The 25,927-nt window shown below is 44.6% G+C and overlaps 1 protein-coding gene across 1 annotated transcript in view; it reads left to right on the top strand.

Moving 5' to 3' along the window:
* srrm4 (serine/arginine repetitive matrix 4) overlaps positions 1 to 25,927 on the top strand; it is a 437,595-nt gene that overhangs the window by 368,216 nt on the left and 43,452 nt on the right. The window contains exons 4-7 of the mRNA XM_070886319.1: positions 6,443 to 6,514; positions 9,576 to 9,611; positions 9,717 to 9,767; positions 22,692 to 22,784. Coding sequence (XP_070742420.1) covers positions 6,443 to 6,514; positions 9,576 to 9,611; positions 9,717 to 9,767; positions 22,692 to 22,784 — 252 coding nt within the window. The remainder of the gene's footprint in view (positions 1 to 6,442; positions 6,515 to 9,575; positions 9,612 to 9,716; positions 9,768 to 22,691; positions 22,785 to 25,927) is intronic.

Genomic DNA, 25,927 nt, shown 5'->3' with positions numbered 1-25,927 from the left:
ACCCATATAGATTCCACATCATCCAAGCTAATGTCTTTCCTAACTATTGCATTAATCTCCTCTTTAACCAGCAATGCTACCCCACCTCCTTTTCCTTTTATTCTATCCTTCCTGAATGTTGAATACTCCTGGATGTTGAGTTCCCAGCCCTGATCATCCTGGAGCCACGTCTCCGTAATCCCAATCACATCATATTTGTTAACATCTATTTGCACAGTTAATTCATCCACCTTATTGCGGATACTCCTTGCAGTAAGACACAAAGCCTTCAGGCTTGTTTTTTTAACACCCTTTGTCCTTTTAGAATTCTGCCGCATAGTGGCCCTTCCTGTTCCCCGCCCCGGGCCTCTCCGCCCCCCACCCTCCCGCCATCTCCCCTCCGTCTCCTACCTCTGCCTCCATTTTGTCTCCCTCTGTCTCCCTGCATTGGTTCCCATCCCCCTGCCATATTAGTTTAACTCCTCCACAACAGCACTAGCAAACACTCCCCCTAGGACATTGGTTCTGGTCCTGCCCTGTATATCACACTGCATATACCCTGCATAGCACACTGCATGTACCCTGTTTATCTCACTATCTTTATCCTGTGCATCTCATTATCGGTACCCTGTATATTACACTGCCTGCACCCTGTACATCACACTGCCTGTACCCTGTTTATCTCACTATCTGTATATCACACTGCCTATACACTGTATATCACACTGCCTGCACCCTATACACCACACTGCCTGTACCCTGTACCCTGTATATCATACTGCCTGTATCCTGCATATCTCACTATCTGTACCTTGTGCATCTCAATGCCTGTACCCTGTTTATCTCACTATCTGTACCCTGTATATCACACTGCCTGTACCCTGTATATCACACTGCCCATACCTTGTATATCACACTGTCTGTACCCTGAATATCACACTGGCTATACCCTGTACATCTCACTATCTGCACCTTGTATATCACACTGCCTATACCCTGTATATCACACTGCCTGTACCCTGTACATCACGCTGCCTGTACCCTGTATATCACACTGCCTGTACACTGTATATCACACTGCCTGTACCCTTTATATCACACTGCCTGTACCCTGTATATCTCACTATCTGCATCCTGTACATCACACTGCCTGTATCGTGTATATCTCACTATCTGTACCCTGTACATCTCACTATCTGTGCCCTGTACATCTCACTATCTGTACCCTGTACATCACACTGCCTGTACATCACACTGCCTGTACCCTGTACATCACACTGCCTGTACCCTGTACATCACACTATCTGTACCCTGTATATTACGCTATCTGTAGCCTGTATACCGTGTACTGAAGGTATGGAGTGGGCTGGCTGACACACAGGTTTCAGAATGGCTCAGGGACCGAGGGAGAGGGTGCACAGGTTCTCGGATGCGGCACTGGAGGTCCTGGTGGAGGAGGTCCAGAGGAGGAGGGATGTCCTGTACCTGCAGGGGAGAAGGATGCCACCTTGCCCTCCTCTCCCTCTCTCCTAAAGCTGCTGGTGCTGCTCTGCCTGACCTCATGTCCACCTCCCATTCCTCCTGCAAACCAAGGGGGACCCCTAACAAATTTTGATGACCAAACACTCCCTTTCTCCTGATGACTACTATAGGGTGTCCAATAATATAGCGTTGCACAGCACTTATGCGTTTTAAGTGAATTCTTCAGAGAATTTCCACAATAAATGTTGATAAAGTGTTGATGAAGTCTTGACAAAGTGTCCCAGAAAGTCTCCCGATGTGTTTTTTTTATTAGTTCATGGAATGTCATCATCATCATAGGCAGTCCCTCGAAATGAGGATGACTTGCTTCCATGCCAAAAAAGGATGAGTTCACCGGTGCTTCAAAGAAGGACCTAAAATTCCACATCCTGAACTACATCCTGAAGGATGGAAGATGCCTGTGAGTGGATTTTATTAACGTGTGGTGGCCGTTGCACACCAACCACCACATGGACTTGACAGAGCTAGGTCTTGGTCCAGTGGCAAGGGTTATCCAAGATGACTGGAGACCTGCTCTGCTACACGGACCTAGCGCACACACATATTGCTGTATGGGCTGGCCCGTGCTGCCCCTGGACCCCTGGCCCTGAACTCACGCCTCTCCTGGGCCCCGATCACATCCTTCCACAGTCTCTCGCCATTCCTGCTGTACCTGCCCACACTCCAATCAGCGACCTGGACCTTGATGACATCACTCTTCATTGCCATCGCCCTCCTGCACCAGCTCACACTGCTCCCTGAAGTGGCCTCCACGCTGCTCCTGGCCTGCCGCACCTCTGCTCCTTTGCAGTGGACTGGAGGTGGCAGTGGTACTTGGGCCAGAAGCATGTGTGTGTGTATGTCACATCACTGCTGCTTTTCTCAGAGGGTGCTGTTTAGTGTTGGGGTGACCAGATTAAAATGGGGCACTGGAGAGCTGTGGCCGCGGCAGACCAAAGCGACACAACCTACCACCTTCCAGATATGATCCAAGACCAGATCCACAATCTCCTTGCCGACAGAGCAGTGGCCCCGTGCGTAGTCATTGGCTGCATCCTCCTTGCCAGTGATGAGCTGCTCGGGGTGAAAGAGTTGTTGATAGGTGCCGGTGCAGACCTGTTCAATCACAGTGGGCATCAATCATGGAAAGTAACCATCGGTGGCAAGGCCAGCTTTTATTGCCCACCCCGAATTGCCCTTGAGAAGGTGGCGGTGAGTCGCCTTCTTGAACTGCTACAGTCTGTGAGGTGAAGGTACTCCCACAGAGCTGTTAGGTACAGAGTTCCAGGATTTTGTCCCAGCGATGATGGAGGAATGGCGATATATTTCCAAGTCAGGATGGTTTGTGACTTGGAGGGAAATTTGGAGGTGATGGTATTCCTTGACCTTCTAGGTGGTGGAGGTTACGGGTTTGGGTGGTGCTGCCAAAGAAGCCATGGCGTGGTGCTGCAGTGCATCTTGTAGATGGTACACACTGCAACCATGGTACGCCAGTGGTGGAGGGAGTGAATGTTTAAGATGATGGATGGGGTGCCAATCAAGCAGGCTGCTTTGTCCTGGATGGTGTTGAGCTTCTTGAGTGTTGCTGGAGCTGCACTCATCCAGGCAAGTGGAGAGTATTCCATCGCACTCTTGACTTGTGCCTTGTAGATGGTGGAAAGCTTTGGGGAGTCAGGAGGTGAGACACTCACCGCAGAATACCCAGCCTCTGACCCATTCTTGTTGCCACAGTATTTATGTGGGTGTTCCAGGTAAGTTTCTGGTCAATGGTGACCCCCAGGATATTGATGGTGGGGGATTCGGTGACAATAATGTTGTTGAATGTCAAGGGGCAGTGGGTAGTTACCCTCTTGTTGGAGATGGTCATTGCCTGGCACTTGTGTGGCGCCAATGTTACTTGCCACCTATCAGACCAAACCTAAATGTTGTCCAGGTCTTGCTGCATGCGGGCATGGAGTGTTTCATTATCTGAGGAGTTGCGAATGGAACTGAACACTGCGCAATCAAAAGTGCGTGTTCAGGAGAAGATGTGTTTCAAAAGTCCTCTTCAAACTTCCAGCAGCAAGTGAACAGTAAAAGGTGATATGCCTTTAAGTAGCGCTCGAAATCCTCTGTAGCGGCTTGTTTACTCGCAATCAGCAGGTTGCTGTTAGGAGAGGGCGTGAGTTCAAGTGCAAGCCAGCAAAATGCAATGCAGCCTGTTTAATGAGCGCTCGCAGGCATTTAAAGGGGCAATCAGCCCCTTAATGATTCTCCAGGCGGCTGTTCCTAGGTCAAGCTCCAACTCCTTTACCAAGATGATGTCTTGCGCTAAACGTGGGCTAAACTGCCGTTTCAGCTCAACTCCCCATCTTGGCCACCTTGGAGGTTTTTTTAGCACCTAAAGTATTCTGGGGAAAATTGCTCCCTAAGCTTCTTAACAGAGGGGAGAGATTTTGACGCCAGACTGTTGATGTGCTTAAAATGTGTCACTTGTTGTGGTTTTGATGCGACATGGAGAACTGAGTCTCCTGAAACTTTGCTTGACTGCCTTGGGGAGAGTTTGCTCTAAGTTGGCTGCTGCTCGTTTCCCCTCCCCCAGGCGATAAGAGTTGTTCGGAGATGGGTGAACAGGTAGTTGAGCCCAGATTGATGGGCCTGACTGTCTCTCTCGCCTTTCTTTTCATGTGATTCCATCCATTAGAAGATGCATTTTCATATCATTCCCATTGTTGTAGAAGGAGTTTATTTCACAGCATGGTCACACAGTGAGTGTTTGAAGAGCTCATACATCTTAATTTGTCATTAGCTGTGGCAGAACCGCTAATACTGCAATTCTGCCAATTATATTCTGTCTAATCAAGACCTACCATTGAAAGTTTAATTTTCCAGCCCAGACATTTTGCGTGTAAAAGGCTGAGCAGACTATAGGTTTGTATTCCCACACATGTAGCTTTCCCCCATTCCCTCGGCAGAGCCGACTACAAGCTAGACCATTCTGTCTCCAGCAGCAGATGGTTTGGAGGGAGGGTGGTCTAGTAATAAGGATACTTTTAAGTGTCAAGAGGGTACAGCAAAAGAAGCCAACAGATCTCATGGATTTCAGCAATCACTTTTTAAAATTAAGAAACAAAGGTGCAAGATTGAAAAGAGTACAGGACAAGAGCTAATGGTTAGCTAACACCCAGCTTGAATTTTCAACGCCTGTAGACTGTAGGAGGAAGGATAGACTGATGGAGGAAGGAGTTCCATAGTTTAGGTCCTGGGAGAGTATGGGATAAAAATTAGAGTACACTGGAAACCTGCCGGTGACAACGCCAGCCAAGGCTAACAATTGTCCACCGAGGCACTATGCTCAGCCGGAGGAGGAGGCCGAAGGTCGCGTCGGTGACCCGCTTGCAGTGAAGCTGTACGGGGAAGAAAGGAGCGAACCCATAGGCCATGTACGGAAGAGTAGCCGCACTTGCTACAACAATATCAACTGCCACCCGATGTTTGTCGATTTTTTAATAGTTTATGAAATGAATGCATCTGCGTTCTCGATAGCACTAATCTTTCCCCAATGGTTCCTCCTGAAAGTTTTTAAATGTGAAGTAATCGTGCCAGGTTTTGCATACGCGACACTAAATAATTATTTGATAAATATTTGGTTATGGAATTTTGAATAAATTAATTATAATTCCTTAAAAATTAAGCAGTTGAGTCCAGATTTGCTCGGGGTGATGTTCTGGTGATGCTATCATAAAGATTAAAGAGATCTTATCAGAGATGATCATCAGACGTTGCAATGGAGTGCTAGCCAATCTGTTGCTCTTTAGGAATTTGTTTTTTTTTGCTAGGAATCCACTGAGGAATTTGTTTCACCCATTGATTTACTGACCCACAAACACTGTGGGCCTCCTGGAAAGCCACCAGGAAATGCAACCCTCTCTGCTCAGCCCCCTACTCACCCCCGCCACCCCCGCTAATGTTGGGCAAAAAATGAAAGTATAAAAGAAGAACCTTGGCAAAGGCAGCGTTTGAAGTACCGGCCTCCCTCTGAGGTGTTTTCCACTGTTCAGCCTCCATTCTCATCTACAATCTGCTGAGTCATGCCACACTCCTCACAGCTGTTAATGCATTGCACACCGATTGACGTCACGCAATACAATGCTTTCAGCGAGCGCAGGCAACGACAACGCTGTCGACCTGCCGGAAATGGCGGCCGCCATTTTTTTTTACCCAAATCTGGCGGTAACAGGTGGCACTAAACCCCAGAATTTTCAGTCCAATTATGAGTTAGTGTAGAAGATAGTGTGCTAAGTCTTCACTTCAATACAGTGAGGACAATATGTGGAGTAAAAGTATGTAAGATAGGAATGTTCAGAGGTTCACTGATTCTTGTAGTACAGGTATCAGTAAATTATTAATTTAGAAGGACAGCATGTCTGCGGTTTTTCGATTTGCCCACTGAATTATTAGGGACGTCCACTCTTTCAGGTCAATTTAACAATGCATTTTCCTCATTTAAATAGAGGATGACATTCTTCGGCTGAAGAATCCTTCCTAACCTTCGAACCAGCAGGACTTGTTCTCATCAAGGCAAAGTGTCTTGAACTTTCAGATATAGCTCATATCTTACAACTACTGCCTGTTAAAGTCAGGCGAAGACTGCAAGTGTGTCAGGATAAAGGGAATTCGGGATATGCTTAATTTGTGTTTTCCTCAGCCAGATTGATTGATATCTCCTTGAAATCTAGTAGTATGCAGTGTAAGAGAATTTCAATCTAGAATGTGCTTAATGTGTCTCCCCTCCCCCACCCCCGTCAGATGGATTAACACATTATTGAATTTTAATTGTGTGCAGTGGAAGGGAGTTTTCTGAAATGGGCATGATTTGTTTGTGTTTTAATAACTGTCCTACAGAGTTTGAAACATCACGTTCCTCATGTTTATGGCACTTATCACTGCGGTATTATTCCAGGTCCCCTTCCTACAGTCCAGCCCCAGTGAGAAAGAAGAAAAAGAAAAGCTCCAAGAAGCACAAAAGAAATAGGTAAAAAAAAAATCTGAATACTTTTCACATCTAAAAAAAAAATCAATGAGCTGGCAGACGAACCTTCCTCCCAAAGTATGTGGCTGCAACAGTGCGGTTTGAAGTAAATGTTGCCAAAATTGTACATTACTTGAAGATTCTGGACTGGGAGCAGTGGTTCCCTGCACTGTGATCCTCATCTCCGGAATCAACCGAGTGAACCTTCTCTGAACTGCCTCCAAAGCAAGTATATCCTTTCGTAAATATGGAAACCAAAACTGCACGCAGTATTCCAGGTGTGGCCTCACCAATACCCTGTATAACTGTAGCAAGACTTCTCTGCTTTTATACTCCATCCCCTTTGCAATAAAGGCAAAGATTCCATTGGCCTTCCTGATCAATTGTACCTGCATACTGACCTTTTGTGTTTCATGCACAGGTACACCCAGGTCCTGCTGTACTGCAGCACTTTGCAATTTTTCTTCATTTAAATAATAACTTGCTCTTTGAATTTTTTTCTGCCAAAGTGCATGACCTCACACTTTCCAACATTATACTCCATCTGCCAAATTTTTGCCCACTCACTTAGTCTGTCTATGTCCTTTTGCAGATTTTTTGTGTCCTCCTCACACGTTGCTTTTCCTCCCATCTTTGTATCATTTTCTCCAGGCAGGGCCCATCAAAGCAGCGACCCTGTCTTCTAAGAGTGTCAGTAGGTGCAGATATGCCGGGCCTCCTCCTCTTCGAGTTCTTTTCCTTTTGTTATGTGCCACCTTCCTCTGCAAAGTTGAAAATATAACTTTTTAGAGCAATTCCAGTGAATAAATGAAAATATTATTTGCACTAACTACTTAACCAAGGTCTTGCCACTTCTTTTTGCACTGGATTCCAGACCTTGGGGTGATCACCATTGCACAGTAATCTTCTGCAAGTTGGTTCCAACGTTTCTTCATTTCTTTTGGTGAAACTTTTATGTGACCTCTGCTAGTGTCCAGCTTGTGCCATCTAGCCTCAATTACAGTAACCAGTGCCTCCACTTCATCCTGTGAGAAATTCTTGGTCCTTGAGCTGTGTTGCATCTTGCATTGCAGCTCCGATTTTTCCAATGAGAATTAAAGTTCTCACACACAACTGGCTTTTTAAAAATGGCTGAATGCAGACCGGGAGCTGTACTGGGCATGCACGTCCATAGCAATCACGTCAAAAATGTCATTTTTTTCCCATCGCATGCACAGAAGGGGGGCATAATTTTTTGGGCACAGACATTAGGCTCCACCCCCCAGGCTGCGCAGCACCAATTTCAAAAAATAGAACGGGGAAACTTGCAAGTTATTTTTTGGAGTAGTAGGGGCCAAAAACAAACGGGCGTAACTCTGGCAATATGCCAAAAAACAGCATTGGGGGAAATTGAGCCCATTGTATTGTTTTGCCCCATTTCCTTCCTTTGCTCGCCTTGGACTATGAACCATTTGGGACTAAGCAAGTGATTTCGGCCCTACTCCCAGACCCTATACGATTTGAAACCAGTTGCTAGAAGTCCTCAAGGGGAAGGACTCTGGCTCAGCACCTGCCCATGGTCGAAGGACTGAGATAGGGAACTCATTGAAGGATTGGACTTGTGTTCCATTACTCTGTACATTGCACTTTAGTGCACAAAATTAATTCAGTCAGTGCTAGAGGCACACAACTGAAAATGTTGTTTTTTATTTGGGATGGGGAACAGAATCAGCAGTCAAATATTAACTCTTATACATTTGCAAAAATAGTTTTTTCTTTACTTTATGGGAACATAGAATGGGTAGCTTTCTGAATATCAGCTGGCAGTGGGGACCCTCTCGATACTAATGGTGAGTACTGGGAGCTGTGATTGCTTCAAAATAAGGAAATGGTAACATAGTGGTAGTGTTACTGGTAATCCAGCGGCCTGGACTAATAATCTGGAGACATGAGTTCAAATCCCACTACAGCAGCTGGTGAAATTTTAATTCAGTTAATTAAATAAATCTGGGTTAAAAGCTAGTATCAGTAATGGTGACTATGAAACTACTGGATTGTCATAAAAACCCATCTAATGTCCTTTAGGGAAGGAAATCTGCTGGCCTATATATGACTCTAGATCCACAATGTGGTTGGCTTTTAACTGCCCTCTGAAATGATGGCTCATTACCACCTTCTCAAGGGCAATTAGGGATGGGCAATAAATGGCCTTGCTGGCAATGCCCACATCCTGTGAATGAGTAAAAAACCACCAGAGCAGACATTTAGAGGTATATAAGATACTAAATGAAGTGGAAAAGGAATAATTCTAACTATTTTAAGTTACCCCATGACTGCAGGACTTAGGTGCAAACTGATGAAAAGTTAACCTAGGAGTGATGTCGGGAAGCAAATAGCAACAATTCTTCATACAAGGAGTGCTATACCTTGAAGTGATCCTCCTCCGAAGTCAGTGGAGATAAAAACTCTGGTGTCAGTCAAGATGCAGTTAGAAGCTGTGATGAGGGGAACATCAGCTAGATGGGCTGAATGGCCTCTCTCATCTGTACTTATCTTTGTAAAAAATGTTTTTTTTTAACGCCTGAGAAACTACAAGGTAGACAGGGGGAAATTAGCCCTTGACTGACCTGTCAGGGCTAATTATTAGGAACAGGTCACACATTGTCTATGTTGGATTCACTAACTTTTCAATTCTATTATCATTTACTGATGTTATCAACACCTCCTACTTAAATGAAAGCACCAACGGATTAAAAACATCTTCAGAAAATGAGAAAAACCCAATCAGAGGTTAAGGTTCATCAGAATTTGCCACAACTGTTTGATTTTCTTTTTGCAGGAGTTCAATTTTAACATCCTCACAGCCGTCATCTTTATTAAAGCTCCTCATTCAATTAATTTTAAATCATAGAAAATCTTTGTGTCTAATCCACTGAGTGAAGTTCCCTTTCATTAACGTTATTGCTAATTGGATATAATTGCCTCATTTACGTGCAAGTCAAGAGGAAAATTGAGAAACTTAATACGTAAAAATGCAAATGCTTGTGTTCTCTCACATCCTAAACCCACCTTGTGTTATCTGCAGGTTAGAAGCAGCCTCCGCAAAGAAGCGGCGGCACAGGTAGGAAGCTTTATTAATCCCGATCAATAGCTGGTGCCTTTTAACCTGTTCATGCCCACTAGCTGATTGACAAAAAGAAATATAACCAACTGTTCTTTCCTGCAGTTCAACAAGCCCAAAAAGGAAAAGAAAAGAAGAGAAAAGGCATCGGAGAAGGTAAATGATTTCTTGTGGTGCTCCATTGGTATCCGGCTGTTTGTTGTATGTATGTTGTTCACACATCTGTCTGAGGCAGGGTGTCAATCCCAAATGTAGGCTGCAGTGTCCAGTCCCTTTCCAGCCATTTGAGTGGACTCAGCGTCATTACCCATCTGATAGAGTTTAATCTTTTCCATTAAAATGCCAGACCATCTGCATAGTCCTCCTAGTATTGCATCTTCGATGCAGTGAATTATTTTTACTACGCTGTGACTGCAAAATAGCGAGACGAGTGTCATTTTGTTTAGACAAGTCATGAGAGAAATCTTGTGCATTGAACCAATACGGATTCTTTCTGAGGTTGACGATGATGTGCATTAAGGTTGGACGATGAAGAGAAAGCTTCTCCAGGACTGGAGAGTAAGATTTCCATTGGTCTTGAAGTGCAGTCACTGTTGTTATGAGGGCAAACGTGGCAGCCATTTTGAGCACAGCAAAAGTTCTGCAGACCTTTATTGTTGGTGGTATTGGTTAGGGATGAATGTCGGCCAGGACACAAGGAGAATTCCCTGCTCTTCTTCAACTAGTGCCAGGGGATCTTTTACATCCCCCTGAGAGGACCACATTTACTATCTCATCTGAAAGACGGCACCTCCGACAGTTGCAACACTCCCTCAGTACCTCACTGGAGTGTTCGCCAAGATTATGTGCTCAATTCCTAGAGTGGTTCCCGTATCTACAACTTTCAAATCAGAGTGCTACCAACTGATACATAATCAATGCCACCCCATGAAACAGGATAATTATTCCCATTATGATTAACTTCCAATGAGCAATGAATGAGGCAAAACCACAAATAAATCAGTCAGCCACCCGAATGATAATGGCTCATATTTTCGGGTCCTACAGGTGGGTACGTGGGTACACAACGCACCCGTAAGGACCCCACAAGTTCTGGCTTTACATGCACGGAAACCCAGAGCTTGCGATCTATCAGATCATAGCCATCACTGGGAAAAGGCCATTCGCGGGTGGATAGACTGACCAGCAAATGCCCGTGAAATTCTTATGCCTGATAAGAGCTTAAATGAATATAAAAATATATATTTTTTTAAATTATTTAGACATTAATACACCTGTAAAACGGAATTTTCATTAATTTTAAAAAATGTAATTTTTTTTATTTATTTGGTATGTTAAATATATTTTTCATGTGATCCCCATTCATGATTATGGGGATTCCGTACGTATAGAACTCCCATAAGCATGAATGGGGATCCCCTTCTTTGATTGGTTGGGCCGGCCCATGTGATCCCAGAGGCGCTTGCGAACCGCCTGCGCCCCTGGGATACGTGGGCCTCTACGCAGGAGCACGAGTCTCCATGGATCCCGAGGCACCAGGCCGATTGGAGGCATTTCTCCGCAGAAAGCATGTGACCGCAAATTCAGGCCCAATACTTTTTACATGCCCCCGGAAGAGGCTATTTATCACATTCACTGTACTTTTCCAAGTTCGGAAATTCCATTTTTTTAAAGTTCATTGTGGGAAACATTGCAAACCGATGCCATGTCATGAATCCATTGTCATATGGCAACTGAAGAAATATAAGACCAAAAATTGTACGATATTAGTGTACAATTAGTTAACACGTCTTTACCACATGTTTACCACATCCCCAGCATTGAAGCACTGGCCACACTTGATCAGCTCCGCTGGGCTGGCCACATTGACCCCATGCCAGACACGAGACTCCCAAAACAAGCGCTCTACTCAGAACTCCTTCACGGCAAATGAGCCAAAGGTGGGCAGATGAAATGTTACAAGGACACCCTCAAAGCCTCCCTGATAAAGTGTAACATCCCCACCGACATCTGGGAGTCTCTGGCCAAAGATCGCCCTAAGTGGAGGAAGAGCACCTCGAGTCTCATTGCCGAGAGCATGCAGGAACCAAGCGCAGCCAGCGGAAAGAGCATGCGGCAAATCTGTTCTGCCCTCCCTTACCCTCAACGACTATCTGTCCCACCTGTGACAGGGACTGTGGCTCTCGTATTGGACTGTTCAGCCACCTAAAGACTCATTTTAAGAGTGGAAGCAAAGTCTTCCTCAATTCCGAGGAACTGCCTATGATGATGATTTTACCACATGTGTGTTCTGTTTATAGCTAACGCCTCTATTACTATAGTGAGCAAAGCAGCGCCATTCGAATGCATTAAGTGTTTGTACACTATTACCGTATGCAATCATTTCCAATCTGCAGAGAATACTTCTGCAATTACCAGCCAACCAATTATGACAAATTATTGTGTAAATTCAGCAACATATCAATTGACATATATCTATCGCACATGATGCTCAGCAACGAGCTATAACACTATCAAAGAGCGACAGAATAATGGATAGGTTGGAATTCGACAAGGCATTAACATAAACAAGGAACTCAAATTACGCAGCAAATCATTAGATTAAAGTTTGAACAGTTTGTACAGATTATCCAAACCTCCAGGTTGCTTTTCATTTCCTACAACCATTAACTCCCTCCTGCCTGCTTATTGCTTTCTGTCAGAATATGAATATTCTGCGGGAGACTTTCAGCTGCCGACCGTCCATTTCCCAACTGCAGAATGGGTGACCAGCAGTTAAAAATCCGGTCGAGATCTGTGCACTCATTTGACCACCTGAATCAACTTTCAGGCTGTCCTTTAAATCAGTGCCTGGCTCTCGCGCTCAAAACAGGTCATTGGCTGTTTAAATATGCAAATTGGATTACTAGGCCGATTGTAGGGCAATGATTGTAACTTTCAAGGAGAAACGGGTAATGCAAACGCACGGTGCCTGCCAATCCAATGTTGTGCAGGTGTTGATAGTCCGAACCGGCGGTGCAGGAAGAGGGGCAGGCCATTCAGCCCCTCGAGCCTGTTCCACCATTCAATTTGATCATAGCTGCTCTGTATCTTAACTCCATCTACCAGCCTTGGTTCCATAACCTTTATCAATCTCAGTTTTAACATTTTCAATTGAGTTGACTCAACTGCTTTTTGGGGGAGAGAGTTCCAGGTTTCCGTACACTTTGTGTGAAGAAGTGCGTCCTGACATCACCCATGAACATCCTAGCTCTAATTTTAAGGTTATGCCCCTTCTCCAAGAAGGTACATTTTCTGGTTTTTGGGGGTGTTTGTGGGGACAGGAGGAGCTGAAGTGTACACAACCATTCCTGAGGTCCTGCCTCAGCAGCAGGAATGCACAGAGATAGTAGATGTGCATTTGAATTATCAATATGCCATCACCAGTTTCCTGCCATCCATATGTGCCAACCTATGTTCTGAGAAAACAAGTCATTACATGGGCCCATAACTGAAGGTGCAGACATACTCGGCATTCCTTCTCATGTATTTTGCAGGAAAAATACATAAGTGCAAGAATGCCTGAAAGGAGAAACAAGTGTTGAAGGCAGAAGATGTATCACCTGGGGCATGCTCCTAGAAAATGTAGATAATTTGACGATTGATTTGGTACATTTTGCAATATTTTGGATCAACAATGAACAAGAGCATTGCACTTTTTTTCCATCTAAAACTAAATTTGTCGAATTCTTTGGAATGAATTATTTTTCTTTATATTTTAAAATGTAATTCTCCCAATAGCAACGGATAATGGCCGAGAAATTCGTCCAGGGCAGGGGCGCAAAACAGGCATTATCGGATTGACCACCCATTATACGCAGTGCCTGCTATTGACTGCAATGGAGCTGAATATCAGCCACTGCGTAGAATGATCGGCCGATCCAATACCACCCAATTTGCGTCACCTCTCAGAGGGTCGTGAATCTTTGAAATTCTCTACCCCAGAAGGCTGAGGCTGAGTCATTCAAGGCTGAGATAGACAGATTCTTGAACTATAGTGGAGTCAAGGGTTATGGAGAACAGTTGGGAAAGTTGAGGCCAAGATCAGATCAGCCATGATCTTATTGAATGGTGGAGTAGGCTCGAGGGCCGTATAGCCTACCCCTGCTCTGATTTCTTATATTCTTTTGTAAATAATAGCTTTTTAAAAAAATGCCTTATAGCAAATAGGTAATTTCCTTCTCGTTTAACTGGGATTATTTAGTCACATACTGTAGGTATACAATTTAGAATTGTGCATGCTTCTTCAATCCTCCCCACCGCCACTCTGTTCAGGGGGATACTTTTCATCCACTCCAGTTTAAGCTGGCATTTTCCATCACTCCTGCCTCAGTTCATGCCCACATTTTTCTTCCTCCTCCACCTCACATCTCCACTGCTTCAGCACGTGCCTCCTCCAAAGTACCACTCCCATCTTTTGCCCTCCCCCCCCCCGCACCCTTCCTCAGGCCCTCACCTTAGGTGAGTGGGCAAATACATGACAGATGCAGTATAATGTAGATAAATGTGAGGTTATCCACTTTGGTGGCAAGAACAGGAATGCAGAATATTATCTGAATGGTGACAGATTAGGAAAAGGGGAGGTGCAACGAGATCTGGGTGTCATGGTACATCAGTCATTGAAAGTTGGCATGCAGGTACAGCAGGTGGTGAAGAAGGCAAATGGCATGTTGGCCTTCATAGCGAGAGGATTTGAATATAGGAGCAGAGTGGTCTTACTGCAGTTGCACAGGGCCTTGGTGAGGCCACACCTTGAATATTGTGTACAGTTTTGGTCTCCTAATCTCAGGAAGGACATTCTTGCTATTGAGGGAGTGCAACGAAGGTTCACCAGTCTGATTCCTGGGATGCCAGGACTGACATATGAAGAAAGATTGGATCGACTAGGATTATATTCACTGGAATTTAGACAGGTTAGATGCAAAAAGAATGTTCCCGATGTTGGGGAAGTCCAGAACCAGGGATCACAGTCTAAGGATAAGGGGTAAGCCATTTAGGATCGAGGTGAGGAGAAACTTCTTCACTCAGAGAATTGTGAACCTGTGGAATTCTCTACCACAGAAAGTTGTTGAGGCCAGTTCGTTAGATATATTCAAAAGGGAGTTAGATGTGGCCCTTATGGCTAAAGGGATCAAGGGGTATGGAGAAAAAGCAGGAATGGGGTACTGAAGTTGCATGATCATATTGAATGGTGGTGCAGGCTCGAAGAGTCGAATGGCCTACTCCTGCACCTATTTTCTATGTTTCTATGTTTGCCCCCGCTTTTTCCTGCCGCTTCTCAAACGTTGCTGCTGCTGTTACGTGAAGCGTTTCTGCCCATTCCATAACGTGGGTAGGAATTTCTGCTCTCGTGAGAATTCCCAGCCTCAGTGTGCAGTGGGCAAAATCACTTCAAATTGCAGCAGCTAAAAGCAGCGTTGATGAGAAAGGGACCCAGTCAATGCTGGCTTCCAGCTACAAATGCAGACACAGAGACCAAACTCCCAAATGCGTGCAGATCGCATATCTGCAAATATGGCGGTAACATGCTGACAGCGAGCATGTATGTATCGCCTCCCTAATTACACATTATATAGGAACATAGGAATTGCTAGACCAAGACTCCATCTAGTTCGTCTTCTACCATTCTGGTAGTCACATGATGCAATTATAATGGCTCAGAAACCCCGGTCGGCTGCTTCCCGTGTGCGGGCAATCGAGGGAATAACTTAAAAAAGAAGTGCATTTTCCTGAAGCTGCTGCGCCCACGTGAGTTCCCGGTCCTGAGGCCTCCATTGGCTGCGTGTCGCAGCCCGTGCACGTCAGGACCAAACTCTCAAATGCGTGCAGATCGCATATCTGCAAATATGGCGGTAACATGCTGACAGCGAGCATGTATGCGTACAGGGCTGGAACTGCAGTCACATGGCTCTGGGCAGCCAATCAAGGTAAAGTTCATTCATAACTCATTCATAATAATGGCATCTCCGTAAGTTGGAGTTCCCATTATTATGAATGAGAACCCGCCCTCCAAACACACAAAACGCTAATAAAAAACTAGAAAAAATGTATTAATTTAAATTGAAGTTATTTATATATTATAAAATAATATATTTTTCCAATTTTTTTACAAGTTTTTAAAATTATGCTTTAGAATAAACTTACCATACTGGGGAGGTTTTTTTTTAACAATACAATGTGTTTTATCATTTTATTTTAAAATGTTTTTGTGTATTTTAAAACTTTTATGCCTGTAAAAGTAGGCTATGCGCCTGCTTTTATCAGGTGCAAAAGTTTTCAGGACATTTGCTGGGCAAGATATGGGTAAATACCACAATCTTGCCCATGCAAATGTCCTGGCTGCCAAGCTATGGAAGATAGAAACATAGAAACATCGAAAATAGGTGCAGGAGTAGGCCATTCGGCCTTTCGAGTCTGCACCGCCATTCAATAAGATCATGGCTGATCATTCCTTCAGTACCCCTTTCCTGCTTTCTCTCCATACCCCTTGATCCCCTTAACCATAAGGGCCATATCTAACTCCCTCTTGAATATATCCAGTGAACTGGCATCAACAACTCTTTGCGGCAGGGAATTCCACAGGTTAACAACTTTCTGAGTGAAGAAGTTTCTCCTCATCTCAGTCCTAAATGGCCTACCCCTTATCCTAAGACTATGTCCCCTGGTTCTGGACTTCCCCAACATCGGGGACATTCTTCCCGCATCTATCCTGTCCAGTCCCGTCAGAATCTTATACGTTTCTATGAGATCCCCTCTCATCCTTCTAAACTCCAGTGAATAAAGGCCCAGTTGATCCAGTCTCTGCTCATATGATAGACCAGCCATCCTTGGAATCAGTCTGGTGAACCTTCGCTGCACTCCCTCAATAGAAAGAACGTCCTTCCTCAGACTAGCAGACCAAAACTGAACACAATATTCAAGGTGAGGCCTCACTAAGGCTCTGTACAGCTGCATTAAGACCTCCCTGCTTCTATATTCAAATCCCCTAGCTATGAAGGCCAACATACCATTTGCCTTCTTTACCGCCTGCTGCACCTGCGTGTACACTTTCAGTGACTGATGAACTATGACACCCAGGTCTCGTTACACCTCCCCTTTTCCTAGTCTGCCGCCATTCAGATAATATTCTGCCTTTGTGTTTTTGCCCCCAAAATAGATAACCTCACATTTATCCACATTACACTGCATCTGCCATGCATTTGCCCACTCACCTAACCTGTCCAAGTCACCCTGCAGCCTCTTAGCATCCTCCTCACAGCTCACACTGCCACCCAGTTTAGTGTCATCCGCAAACTTGGAGATATTACACTCAATTCCTTCATCTAAATCATTGATGTACATTGTAAAGAGCTGGGGTCCCAGCACTGAGCCCTGTGGCACCCCACTAGTCACTGCCTGCCATTTTGAAAAGAACCCATTTATCCCCACTCTCTGCTTCCTGTCTGCCAACCAGTTCCCTATCCACGTCAATACATTACCCCCAATACCATGTACTTTGATTTTGCACACCAATCTCTTGTGAGGGACCTTGTCAAAAGCCTTTTGAAAGATCTGTTAAGCTCCAGCATGCACATTGCCCACTGAAAACCTTCCCGGATGCCTTTCCGGATCCGTACACATTCCATTCAGACCCGGGAGGCCGGAATTTCTGGGCCATTGGAATGTTAACTAAGCACAGCAATCAAAACACTGTCAATTTGTCTACAACAGATCCAGATGTGACATGAGGAAAACTCTAGTGGTCATAGAATCATAGACGTTTATGGCACAGAAGGAGGCCATTCAGCCCATTGTACCTGTGCCGGCCGAAAAAGAGCTATCCAGCCTAATCCCACTTTCCAGCTCTTGGTCAGTAGCCATGTAGGTTATGGCACTTCAAGTGCACATCCAAGTACTTTTTAAATGAAATGCCTCTACCACCCTTTCAGGCAGTGAGTTCCAGAACCCCAACACCATCTGGGTGAAAAAAGTTCTCCTCAACCTCCCCTCCATTCCTTCTACCAATTACTTTAAATCTATGCCCCCTGGTTATTGACCTCTCTGCTTAGGGCAATATGTCCTTCCTATGCCCTCAGCCTCCTCTGTTCCAAAGAAATCAACTCCAGCCTACCCAATCTTTCCTCATAGCCCTCCCCAAATGCGTTACTTCACATTTCTGGATTGAAGTCCATTTGCCACTTTCTGCCCACCTGACCAGTCCATCGATATTTTCCTGCAGTCCACAGCTTTCTTCCTCACTATCATCCATAGAACTAATTTTTTCTCATCTGCAAACTTCTTATTCATGCCCCCTACATTAAAGTCTAAATCATTGATATATACCACAAAAATCAAGGGACCTAATGCTGAGCCCTGCAGAACCCAACTGGAAACAGCCTTCCAGTCACAAATACACACGTCAACCATTACCCTCCTGCCACTGAACCAATTTTGGATCCAACTTGCCACTTTCCCTTGGATTCCACGGAGTCTGCCATGGAGAGCTTGGGGAAAAATAGGCCAATGTCACCTTTTTCCACCCAAGCATGTTATACTTATCACATATCTTGTCTGAAATTACACATACACTGTATCCCAAAATGTTGTTTTCTGAAAGAAATCTATATAATTTGCATTTGAGTGAATCAATACTAACTGCTTCCACCATCTCCCTCGGGAGCCTGTTCCACAGACTGATCACTTGCTCACTGAAATATTGGGGGAATTTTAACCCCAAAAAACAAACAGGTTTGGGTGGGGTGGAAGGTTAAAGTGTTAAAAATCTGAATACCGACTCCCAACCCGCCTTCAACCCACCCACATCCATGCCTTTGTTACCTCTAGACTTGACTATTCCAAAGCACTCCTGGCTGGCCTCCCACATTCTGCACTCTGCTGCCCAAATCCTAAGTCGCACCAAGTCCTGTTCACCCATCTGGCTCGCTGACCTACACTGGCTCCTGGTTGAGCAACATCCCAATTTTAAATTCTCATCCTTGTTTTCAAATCCCTCCATGGCCTCGCCACTCCCTATCTCTGTAATCTCCTCCAGCCTCACAATGCCTCGCGATGCCTGCACTCCTCTAGTTCTCACCTTTTGCGCATCCCGGATTTTCATCACTCAACCATTGGTTGCCGTGCCTTCAGCTGTTTGGGCCCTAAGCTCTGGAATTCCCTTCCCATACATCTCTGCCTCTCTACCTCTCTTTCCTCCTTTAAGACGCTCCTCGAAATCTACCTCCTTGACCATGCTTTTTGTCATCTGCCCTAATTTCTCCTTACGTTACTCAATATCAAATTTTGTTTTATAATGCTCCAGGAAATTGCCTTGAGACAATTTCAAATTTAACCCTGGCCGGCTTAGTTTCCCAGGCCTCGGGAAACGCACCAGCTAAAGGGAGGTGAGGACTGCTGGATTCAGGAGGTAAGTGCATTTCCAGCATACATGCCTTGCTAAACCCTCGAGATCGGACAGCCGCCCTCCCCCCGCCACCCCCCCCCAACCCAATGTTCCTGTAATTTTGTTGGGTGCACAGCCAATGCCCCTGACCCTTAAAATCTTTTCCCCACCTCCCTCGTGAGTACTCTGATCTCACCTGAGGCCTCCGATCTTACGCCCCCACCCACCTGGCCGCCGATCTCACACAACCCCGCGACCTCTGATCACTCAGGCCTCGACTCACGCCCCCTCCCACCCCCACCCCACCCACCCACAGTCTCCGATCCCCCTCTCCATCCCCCACGGCCTCTGATCCCTCAGGCCTCTTATCTGCGACCCCCTGTCCTCTGATACCCCACTCTCCCCTCTCCACTCCAGGGTTGTAGCCTTGTGCTAAAGGCCTACCCGCCCGACATCCAGCGAGCATCACAAACTGGCTGGCCGCAGCCAAGAAACGGAGAAAAAAATGTTAATCCTTAAATTCGGCACAGCCTGTTGGAAATCTCAATCCTGTCCCCCACAATCCCTTCTGCTTCCAAGTAAAAATCCAGCCCATTTTTTCCGCAGACTTGTTTTGAATTTAGTCCCTTTCGAGCGCAGGCCATGTCCTCTGGGCTTATTGTTCTGGAAAAGGTGAAATAGCTTGTCACGGTCGATAAATCATTCTCCTCAGCATATTTCACATCAATCTTTGCTGCGTAATCTCCGTGAAACATTTGGGGATAGAATTTTCCAAGTCATAAGAACCTGGAGCAGGAGTAGGCCATATGGCCCCTCGAGCCTGCTCCACCATTCAATATCATGGCTGATCTGATCTTGGCCTCAATTCCACTTTCCTGCCTGTTCCCCATATCCTTGACTCCCCTATAGTTCAAGAATCTGTCTATCTCAGCCTTGAAGATATTCAAAGACTCAGGGTCCACAGCTCTCTCGGGTAGAGAACTCCGAAGATTTATGACCCTCTGAGAAGAAATTCCACATCTCCCTCTTAAATGGGTGTGACCCTTTATTCTTAAACTATGCCCCCAAGTTTCCCCTACGAAGGGAAACATCCTCTCAGCATCTACCCACCCAAGCCCCCTCAGAACCTTATACGTTTCAATAAGATCACCTCTTATTTTTCTAAACTCCAGTGAGTATAGGCCTACCATGCTGAACCTTTTCTCATAAGACAACCCCTTCATCCCAGGAATCAACTTGGTGAACCTTCTCTGAACTGCCTCCAATGCAAGTATATCCCTCCTTAAATAAGGAGACCAAAACTGTACGCAGTACTCCAGGTGTGATCTCGCCAATGCCCTGTACAGTTGTAGCATGACTTCCCTACTTTTATATTCTATCCTCCTTGCAATAAAGGCCAACATTCCATTTGCCTTTCTAATTACTTGCTGTACCTGCATGCTAATTTTTTTGTGTATCATGTAAGAGAACACCCAGATCCCTCTGTATCACAGCATTCTGTGGTCTCTCTCCATTTAAATAATATTTTGCTTTTCTATTTTTCCTGCCAAAGTGGATAACCTCACATTTTCCCACATTATACTCCATCTGCCAAATTTTTGCCCACTCACTTAACGTGTCTTTATCCCTTTGCAGATTGAGTCCTCCTTACAACTTGCTTTCCCACCTATCTCTGTATCACCAGCAAATTTGGCTATAAAACACTTGCTCCTTTCAGCCAAGTCATTAATATAAATTGTAAATAGTTGAGGCCCCAACACTGATCCCTACGGCACCCCATTAGTTACAGTTTGCCACCCTGAAAAAGACCCTTTTATCCCAACTCTCTGTTTTCCTCTATCCACACTAATATATTACCCCCAACACCATGTGCTCTTATCTTGTGCAGTAACCTTTTATGTGGCACTTTATCGAATGCCTTTTGGAAATCCAAATACACGACATCGATTAGTTCCCCTTTATCCACCTTGCTCATTACATCCTCACAGGACTCTAATAAATTTGTCAAACACGATTTCCCTTTCATAAAACCATGTTGACTCTGTTTGATTGTATTACGATTTTCTAAATGTCCTGCTACTACTTCCTTAATAATGGACTCCAGCATTTTCCCAATGACAGATGTTAGGCTAACTGGTTTATAGTTTCCTGCTTTCTGTCTCCCTCCCGCATGCATCAGACAATTGCAAGCAGCATGGCTGCGATGTGGCGATGCACGTTGGCAGCAGGTGAAATGGTGCCTTGTCACGGATCCGGATATCTCAGGCTTTGAAGTCTTCCAGCCCTACGATCTATGTGAAGGGAGCATGTGGCCTCTGTCCCTGCATCAAATCTGAGTGCAAACCTTAAGAGAAATGCTTACTGTTCGTATGAGATGCAGACGGTTGCCATGGATGTCCATTAACCACAGCAGAATAGGAGAAGGAAAGGCACCAGTGCTTTAATGTGGTGTAGGGTGGGAGAGCATGTATCCGGGGTGATCCAGTGTTAAGTGTAAGGCTGACCCCTGCTGGTCAAGCGGTAGTGTCGCTTTAGCTTCAAGTTAGAAAAAAATTAAGTGTTGCCCCTTCTGACGCCCCGGATTAAGTGTTCTTATTGTCTGTTATTGTAATGTGTTCGTTTTCTTTCAGAGGATGATTAGAATTATTCACCACTATTTTGTATACGCTTTAAATGCTATAATTATTTTCCAGATGTAAATCAGTCCATTGAAGTAAATAAAGAAGCCTTCAGATCAATTGTCCAAAACATGAATAACCACAAATGTAATCACTTTAGTGACAAAGCTTAATTTTTTTTTATTAGCTCTTTCAAGAACATTTCTCTTTTTATTGAATTCCCCCATTCCATTCCATAATTACAAAATTGCTGCCTTGATTTCAAACTGAATTTCTGGCTTGTACCAAGAATATTCTCCTCATAAATTTACAGCCATAGCAGTAATTACTTATCAGTATAAACTAGTGCTGCAGCTCTGCCAAAGCTTTCACAGATACACCAGAGATAAGCAACCTTGTATAGTCAGGAAGTGCTGGGAAACGGCACAAATTGCAGTTTAAATGCGGTCAGTTGTGGACTGGGCTGGGGGAGGGGCACTGGGTTTGCTTACTGTCTTTTCATCTTTGAGACCAGGGTTCAAACTGATAAGTTAAAGTCCCCTATTTTTGCGATAAGGGAACACAGGAACAGCTCCCCAAATGTATTCGGTGGTGTGATACTGGGCTGTATGAATTAGCCAGTCTCAGTTCGGAACCCAATGGAGTGCTGCAATTCCAGGCTAAAGAGGCAAAATATATCTGGGCTCCCAGTCCTGATCGTTGGAAAGTTCAGTGCAGCTATTGGGTGAGGACAGAATCATGGTCCTCTCTCATGCCTTCTGTGGACAAGATTGACTGGGTTCACATTCAAAGAATGGCCATTTGCACAAGTGGCCGTAAGGCTGCCAATGGAATTATATCATGGAATGGGGGAGAGAAAATATGAATCGAAGCAATCTCAACTCAATCCCTAATGGGCATAATAAGTACCTGCCACAAAACTGCCCATAATTCAGTGTTAACTGGGTTTAAAGTGGCACTCACTGAGAGCGGGCAGAAGGAAATGGTCTGGGTGGATCCCAGGTAGCAGGGCACTGCTCATCTCTCTTTCTTCTTCCTGTTAAGGTCTCGGGCTGCGTCACCTTCACGTAAAGGCCACAGATGCAGACGTTCTAACTCACAGAGCTCAGCCTCCAGGTCTTCTAGCTGCTCCAGCAGGTAAATCTGCGTCTTTTCCCCACACGCACAGATACAATGCAGTGGATGGCATTACTGCACATTAAGAGCCATTTATCAATGCTCCTCCCCACCCCCCCACCCCCACTCCGCCCACCCACCCTGAAGCCAGTCACCCCATGATGATTTAATCTTCAAATGTTGGTTAAGGAAACTATACCACAAAAGTTCACTGAAGTGTGAAAATTGCAGATTTTTACCTCAGTGTGCAAGCTGTAAAACACTGTTAATATCATTTTAAGCTCCACAATACAATCTAATACTGCCGCAGTTCCTTATTCACCTCTCCAGTGCTTGAATCTAATAGCTGTTGGAAAATCACATTAAATCCTTTCCAAGTACCAGACTTCCATCAAAATGTTTATAACCCTTCAGAAGCTCCTCGTATAGTCCCTGTGTGACAGCAAGTGCACAAGGAAAGACTTCCATTTATACAGAGAACCTTATCATGTCACAACCATGGAATTTGTTTTGAGTTACAGTCACAATTCTTATGTGGACCACTACAGCAGTCAATTAACACAGAGCAAGATCCCACCAACAGCAGCTGAGATGAATGACCACTTCCATCTGATTTTTAGTTCTTATTGGTTTGAGGGAAACATGTTCAGCAAAAGAATCTGTTGCTGGTAGTGGTTGTTAAAGGAGGTAGATAGCCCAGGACACTGGGAGGACTCCCTGTTCATCTTCAAATAGTTCCCTGGGATGTTGTCCACCCACCGGAGCAGGCAGACAGAGCCACAGTTTGACACTTCTTTGAAAGACATTCCCTCCAACAATGCAGTTCTCCCTCAGAATTACACTGGAGTGTCAACCAAGATTACATGCTCAAGGCCTGGAGTGGGACTTGAAGACTTAACCTTCTGACATAGAGGCAAACTGACACTTCAGATGAGTTTCTGCTAATAATAAAAGCCATAAAAGAAATGGAACACCATCTTTGTCCCCTAACCAACCAGGAGCATTGTGTTACAAAGTCAAATACCACTCTTGACAGGACTCATCAATGCCCTGAATGTGCAATCTTGCAGTGGCCAGTTTCCGCTGATTGGGGAATCTAATACTAGATGACATGAGAGCCTAAAAATTAGAGCCAGGCTTTTCATGAATGAAGTTAGGAAACACTTCGACACACAAAGAGTGTGTTAGATCTCTTAATTTCCAATGAAATGCGAACTCCAATTGTAGATTTAATGTAACTTTATTCTGGCAGCAGCAACAAGCTTCTGGCTTTAAGCCAGGCCTTTGTCCTTCTGAGACCACATGGCCAAAATGGCTGTTTTTATACCTGGTTCAATTTACAGAAAATAACTCGCCTTCTTTGACCTTATTGCCTCAATTAATAGTCTGTTAACCTTTAATTGGCTCGCTACCCAAAGATCCTAAAATGTCAAGTTGATTGATGACTTAATGCAACATGCTGCATTGCATGTAGCAGCGTTGACTTGGGGTCTGTGAATTTTCACAGCCTGTCTGAATGCAGCCTGTTTGAATTCTCTATCAATCCCCCCTTTGATTCTTTCACAAACTGAATCATAAAACATCAGCTATCACTGGTTAAACATTCTACAAAATAATTTTATACATGTTAATAGAGTTTCCTTCTAAAATTTGTTGATGTGTTTCGCCACATGTCCAGACTAGTAGCTTCCACACAAATTTACACCAACCCGAGTTCCATCGTGGCCACAATGGAAGTCTGGTGTTAGTAGGTTAATTAACCTTATTCCAATTTAATCCAAATCAATATCTTAATTCAACCAGTAAACAACATTCCCTTAAGCATAACATACCCCTGTGCCACGTACAGATAGTCTGCTGGGACCTGCAAGGTGTCTCACATGCAGGACAGCAGTTACAGCCGCCTGGTTGCAACAACATTTGATCAACATAAACAAACAATATAAAAGTAAAATAATTACAACGACTAGAATTAAACCTTCCACCAATGAAGTTCCTATTGAACCTAGCCATTCAGTGGCTCCGCTCCACAAAATGAATGATGGGGGTTGCTTAAGTTTTTCTACCTCCTTTTGGATATGCTCCGCTAAGTGGGTAATTTCTTCGGAGTTATCTGGGATATATGTGCAACACTCAGTTCCGAGTAGGGCGCAAGTACCTCCCTTTTCAGCCAGGATGTAATCAAGGGCCAGTCTATTCTGTAGGGCTACTGTGCAGATTGCTACCATTTCTGCATTGATTTTAACTAGGGCCTCTGAGGTATCATTGGCTACCCGTTCCACAACGGATGCCATGTTAATGGATTCCCTTGCCAATCTGGCGGTCCCATACCTGGGGATCAGAATGGCAAAGAACCTCTCTGTTTCTGTGATAGCTCTCTTAGGATGGTGTAAATGTTCCGACAGTGAGTTTATATGATACATATAAGGCACAATGTAGGCTAAATAGCAGGATCCCATCCAATTCTGGGGCAGCCAAGGGTAGGCCTTGTGGCCACACACCCAGTAGGTGCCATTATAGGCAATGAAGATTAGCTGTTTCTTTGTCAGCAACACTCCGGGGCCTGTCCACGCTTTCCCATCTGTTTTATTCAGAATCCCCGTTACGTTAAAAATTCCCACATCGGCCCAGTTTGGACGGTTCCGTGGCTTGATTATATTATAATTCCGGGAGCATACCCCATATTTTGGCCTCCTTTGATGTTTCTAATCAGACAGACCGATTCCCCCGGTCTTCCTATTCCCGTTGTATTAGTGATAACAAAAAATGGGGGCCGTTTGGAATTATTGTAGCACGGTTGGTATCCCCCTTCAAAGGTAGTCAGATTGTAACCTGCTGACTTCCATTTACGTGCCCAGTTTTCCGTATCCTGAAATTCATTGCCTGTTGTTTTGATTAATTATCCACTCAGCCATTTCCGAGATATTCAAGGGAACTGGCCTCAAGGGAATCCCTCCCTTTGAGTGAATTGGAATATGCGCACACACCCAACAACTAGAAATGTTACCTTGTTTGGCATAAATGTATGACATATATAAAAAGGTATTTACATGTAATTCCCTTGGTACTCTACTATTTCCCTTTGGTGCAGAGGGTCGGCTAGTCAGAATAGGCCTATGCCTAGAATATCTACAATCAGTAATACAGTAAATTTATACATTTTG

This window comes from Pristiophorus japonicus, chromosome 8 (assembly GCF_044704955.1).
Source record: "Pristiophorus japonicus isolate sPriJap1 chromosome 8, sPriJap1.hap1, whole genome shotgun sequence".
Taxonomy (NCBI): Eukaryota; Metazoa; Chordata; class Chondrichthyes; family Pristiophoridae; genus Pristiophorus; species Pristiophorus japonicus.
Note: the sequence above shows the minus strand (reverse complement) of the source record. Positions and strands in the feature narration are given on the sequence as shown.